This window comes from Lagopus leucura, unplaced genomic scaffold (genome assembly GCF_019238085.1).
Source record: "Lagopus leucura isolate 7727_CA_CO unplaced genomic scaffold, USGS_WTPT01 59959-0_obj-0_obj, whole genome shotgun sequence".
Classification (NCBI taxonomy): domain Eukaryota; kingdom Metazoa; phylum Chordata; class Aves; order Galliformes; family Phasianidae; genus Lagopus; species Lagopus leucura.
In genome coordinates this window covers 1-5,306 of record NW_024962840.1, presented here as the reverse complement: position 1 = coordinate 5,306, position 5,306 = coordinate 1, and the positions used below count along the sequence as shown (strand labels likewise).

The following is a 5,306-nucleotide window of genomic DNA, read 5'->3' as shown; positions in this document are numbered from 1 at the left end:
GTGGCTTGTGCTTCGAGCTGCGTCTTTTGTCGCTGTGCTTCGAGCTGCATCTTTTGTGGCTTGTGCTTCGAGCTGCGTCTTTTGTGGCTTGTGCTTCGAGCTGCGTCTTTTGTCGCTTGTGCTTGGAGCTGTGTCTTTTGTCGCTGTGCTTCGAGCTGCGTCTTTTGTCGCTGTGCTTCGGAGAAATGGCGAAACGACAGCAAGGCAGGCGTGGGGACTGGTAAGGATATGGTTCCTTCCCAAGTTTTAAACATCTGTTGCTCCGTAGTCGTCTTCTGCACTGTACAGATACGGCCTGCTTCACCATTCTTCACCACGCTTCTCCTTCTTTGTAGGCAACCTAAGGCTTGGAAGACAGTTTCCCTGCTGTTCACTGTGGCTGTGGTGTCCTTCGGTGAGTCTCTGTAGAGCTCTGATTTGAGGATGCTTCTTTTGGAAGCCTCCAACAATTTGTTCTGCCCAGGGATAGGGGAGTGGGCAGCCCAAGGCAGAACATTTATAGAGATGATTTATTGAGAGCTTTGTGGAATTCCTGGCAGGTCTTTACTGCGTTGGAAGTCTTGTTGCTGGAGGCTCAAGGGCAGTGGAAAAAAAGACTTCATGGTAAGAAAAGAATCTCCCTTTGGCTGGACTCTTCTTTAGAGGAGCTCGGCCCCTTGTCCATGACCACTTGTTACCTGAGTCCAACTTCTGTGACCAAGGCCCCGAGTTTCTCCCCTTCCCCATTCGAGCTGCTATCTCTCCATGTCCGTTAGTTCCCCCAAAGTTAGCCAGGAAGCCAGGAAGCAGCTTCTCGGTCAGGAGCTCTTGGAGCTTGCCAACCAGTATTGTCAACTCTCTATTAAACCTCGGTTACCCTGTCGTCACGCGGAGTGAGGCTCGTTCTCTGCCTCACATCTCACGGCTTGTGAGAAGACAGCTGTGTGCGCTCTCTCCATTAATTACCTGCTGTCTCTAGGCTGGTGGGTGATGATCTGGAAATGCTGAGGGTGGAACAAGAGCTCAACAAGATCCAGCAGCAGCTTCGTTTCCTGCAATGGGGAGCAAAGGACATCACCCTGCGTGCTCTCCACGAGGCCCTGAAGAGAAATGAGCTCCCAGGCTTTACCGGCGAGGTGAGAGGACATTGCAAAAAGCTCTGCTGAGAGAGTTCTTTCCCCACTGTGGCATTATATCTCGCTAGCGTTCCCTGTCACAGACAGCTAAAAGGCTTGTCCAGCAGGAAGAAATGCTGGTGCATCACCATCGGTCCTTTTCTCTGTTGCTCCGGAGCTCTTGTGGGGGAAAGGAATGAGCTCTGATGGGAATTTCAGATGCCTTAGTTGTTTCTTGCTCTCTGTCAGTCCTTCCCTGCACCTGCTGCTGTGCATGAGGTGGCAGGTTCCCCTGGAAGACCTGTAAGCCAGCACCCTGAGTTGAGCCTGGCTGCCCTGGGTGCCTGGGGCCTGTGCAGATGCACAGGAGACGCTGTGTTTCAGCCTCCCCGTGGGGCATCCAGTCTGAAGGCTGTTCTGGTTTCAGGGCCCTTGCTCTGTGGATACCGTCTCTTTTGGTGGCTTGAGCTCGCACGGCCCCAGGTCTGCCCGAAGCCTGAGCTGACGGTGATTCCCGTGATGGGAATCTCAAAGGCCATGTTAGCCCGAGGCTTGGCAGGCATTAGTTCCTTCTGCGTTTTGCCCTTCTTCCCCATTGCAGTAGGCAAGCTCTGTCTTCTGCTTTAAGTTAACTCTCTGTGTGTGGCTGGCCTGCAGCAGTTGTGGTGACCTCTGGGCAATCCCTGCCTCGTGCCTGACTCGAGCCCCATCTCCTGGCCAGCAGGACTGTCAGCGCAGCCTGCCTGTCATGGGGCATCTCGACAGGAAAAGCCCATTCGTGCCGCATCCGTGTCCAGTGTGCTGGAGTGAGCAGCCTCTCTGTTCCCGTGCCAGATGGTCATAGTAGAGCTCTGGAGGTTCGCAGGCAACTCCCAGGCAGTGTGAATTACATCCAAGTGGAGCAGCCGAGTTTGCTTTGGCAGGCTTTGTAGGGGAGCTGGGAGGCAACTCTTTTCCCTTTTCTTTTCCTTCTGACGAGCGCTCTCGTTTGTCTTTCTTCCCAGGCTGTTCAAGAGATGATCAATCAAGTCCTGGAGAAGCTGGAAGAAAGCCCATTCCAGATGCGTAATTATGCCAGCAAAACTTCAGGTGCCGTTAAGCTGTAGAAACAACCAGACCACAGATGGTGGTTCCAAAGGGCGTCTTGTCCAGTTTGACAGGACGGGCATTTGGGCAGGGTAGGGGAGAAGGGGTGAGGAGTGAATGGCCACCTTGTGCCCTGAGAATGTGCTTGCTGAGAGAGCCTTCAGCGGGCTGGAGCACATCTGAAAAGCGCTACTCCTACTTGGTGTTGTTTCTCACGTGACTGCTCAGCTGGCTGTCAGTTTATGTGGCCCCTTAGGATAGCTGAGCGAGTCCCTGCATTGTGTTGCAGAGGGATACGGCAAGTGAGAACGAGGGGAATATCACTGTTGGGGATGTATGGCTGCCTTTGAAACTCTTTTGAAGAGGACAGTGCAAAGGCAGCCGGCATTTCTGTGCAGCTGTTCATGTGGAAAGCAGAGTCAGCAGCCCTTGGTTCCTCCTGGCCTTGCTTGACCACTGTGCCCGTGTTTTTATTTGCAGGAGCCGCTATCGTTCGTTCCAAGACTTCTCCCTCCTGGATTGGATGCGGGAAAGTCTTCTGGCACTCGTTGCTGGTGACACCATATATGAGGCCTCCTGAGATTATTCTTGAGGTAAGAACAGTGTGAAACAGAGGAAGAATGGTGCGGGGCAGAGGGGGCCAAACGCCCTGCTGAGGGTTGCCTTTACCCTTGTCTTCACCCCTTCTTGCGAGGACCTACTCCCCTCTTGTGTATCCCGGCAGAGAATTTCTTCTGCCAGACTGCCCCAGGTCCTCTGTGGAAGCTTCTGCCAGGCTAGCTTGCTTGTCTTCCCAGCCATTGTGGAGCTGTCTGGCCGGCACTGAAGGGGAACCCATAAGGTGCCACGAGAGATCTGGGCTGCGAGAACGCTGGGGCTCTTAATGAACCCCAGAGGGCACGGAGGGCGTGCACTGCAGGAGGGCCCCATGTTGTGTTTGCCAGCCCATCCTGGCACTGCTCCTGAGCTACCGGCACAAGTCGGAGCCCTGGCTGGTGCCGGGGGAAGGGGGTGGGACTGGATGAGAGGGAGCGATTGCTTCCCCTTGCAGGAAAGGCTCGTGCAGGTGGGCCCTTCTTTGCCCGGGGCAGGTGCATTTCAGCCACAGCAGCCCCTCTTTTTTATTTTTTGCAAGCTGCCCCACAAAAGAAGGAGCCCAAGAGCTTCTGCAGGTTGTGCACCCAGCTCACCGCCATGCCCGTATGCCTGTGCTTTGGAGCAGAGCTGATGGGCCAGTGCACCTGCAGAGCCCCTGATGCTGCAGCAGGATTTTCAGCCAGGACGCTCTTTTGCACATGAACGCTGTTTCTTCTTCTCTTTTCAGCCTGACAATCAGCCAGGTAACTGCTGGCCCTTCCCAGGAAGCCAAGGGCACGTCTTCATCAAGTTGCCCAGGGCCATCTTTCCCACGGCAGTTACGTTAAACCATGGAGTTCCAGCAACGGCCTACCATGCAGACAGCACCTCCAGTGCTCCTAAGGACTTTGCTGTCTATGTAAGTGATTCCTCTGGGTTGTGGCGGTAGTTTTGCGTAGCGTTTGACGTGGAGGGTGGTTGCAGATCCAAGAGGGCTGCTGCGTGCAGTTCTTCCCTGCACAGGGCGAGTAACAAGCTCCTCAGAGTTGCTCCATTTCCACAGCGTTCCTTTTTTGTCCAAGGTAGCACAGCAAAGAGGGTTTCCCGCTCTTGGGGCGAGTTGGTAGTTTGAGAGGCAGAGGGAAAGGGAAGTGGCACAGTGGATGGTCCTAGACCACCTTTGCTTCAGAAAGCCCTGTGGGGCTTTGTGATCCTCTTGCAGCAGCGCATCCCACTGTTCTGTTTTCTCCACCCCTGTCTTCCTGTAGGGCCTGCAGGAAGAAGGTGACGAGGAAGGAACTTTGCTAGGAGAGTTCACCTTCACGCCAGGCCAGGATCCCAGTCAGACCTTCCAGCTGCAGGTAAGGTTACAAAGAGGGGCGTGAAGCGTGGGAGAGGGGAACCACGGTTGGCTGGGGAAAAGCTTCCAAGCCTGAGGCGTATGGGGGCCCTCTTGCATTTCTGCTGCTGCCTCTATACTGCCTGCATATGCCCGGACTGCTGGGCTGTTTCTGTTTCCTTCTGGCTTTTAAGCTTCAGAGCTGCTTCAGCTTATAGCACCGCTAAGCTCCAGCTACACTTGCAGCAGAAATTGCCATGACCAGGTGGCTTCCAATTGCACACAAGCGGCTGCCTCACGTAGGGTGCAGTACTGTTGGCGGGCTACTTTCACACTGGGGATGTGTGACTTTCCAAGGATTTTGTCGTTGCCAGTAATGGGCAGCATCAGGGAGGCCATTCTGATGGGTGACATTCTAGAGAAAGCAGTGAGAGTTACGACCCCTGTGTTGTTCTGTGCGAGAACACACACTCAAAGCAAGTGCAAAGAACTTGGCAGTGTATTTGCTGCAGCTTTTGGTAGCTGTTTATTTCTTTAAAACTCACGTGGCCAAAGAGGTGGAGCAGGGTAAGAAATGTCTTGATTGCGCTATGGCAGCTTATCAGCTTGTCAGAAGACCTAGCAAGGCAGCCTGAAGTAGGATGTTGCGTGAGTGTGTCACTCCTGCATTGTCAGTGGCCAAAGAGGAGAGAGGAAAACACAGTTCATTTCTTTTTCTCATTGCAGAATGAGCACTCCGGGTTCATCAATTACATCAAGCTGCGAGTGCTGAGCAACTGGGGCCACCCGGACTATACCTGTGTGTATCAGTTCAGGCTCCACGGCAATCCAGCCCCTGACGGTGAAGCTAAGGGAAAGCCACTTGGTTTACCTTTCATGGAGGAGTCTCCAGATCTGAGCCCGTGACAGGGGCACAAACCCAGGGGATGAAAGAGAGTGGCAACAAAAATTACCCTACCTTCTAACAGCGCGGCACATCCGGCCCCGGCTCTGTGACTAACAAGGCAAGGCATGATGCGGGCCGTGCGCTCCAGGAGAGGGGGAAGGGAGACAACACGTGTGTCTGACAACAAAAAAAACAACCAACAACAAAAACAGAATCAACGGCAACTGTCTGAGGAGGAGCTGAATTTACTGAATCCAACAAAATCAAACAAAATGAGAGAGACGGAAGTATCCAAAATACAAGATCTCATGTTAGAAGACTGCAG

The 5,306-nt window shown here is 53.6% G+C and overlaps 1 protein-coding gene across 1 annotated transcript; it reads left to right on the top strand.

The window, feature by feature from the left end:
* Positions 1-38: 38 nt before the first annotated feature.
* LOC122190851 (SUN domain-containing protein 3-like) lies at positions 39-5,013 on the top strand. The gene is made up of 8 exons (XM_042890961.1): positions 39-394; positions 540-603; positions 959-1,115; positions 2,099-2,183; positions 2,661-2,773; positions 3,505-3,675; positions 4,025-4,117; positions 4,822-5,013. Exons 1-8 carry the CDS (start codon positions 229-231, stop codon positions 4,999-5,001), a joined length of 1,029 nt encoding a protein of 342 aa, XP_042746895.1. The 5' UTR covers positions 39-228; the 3' UTR covers positions 5,002-5,013.
* The last annotated feature ends 293 nt before the right edge of the window (positions 5,014-5,306 follow it).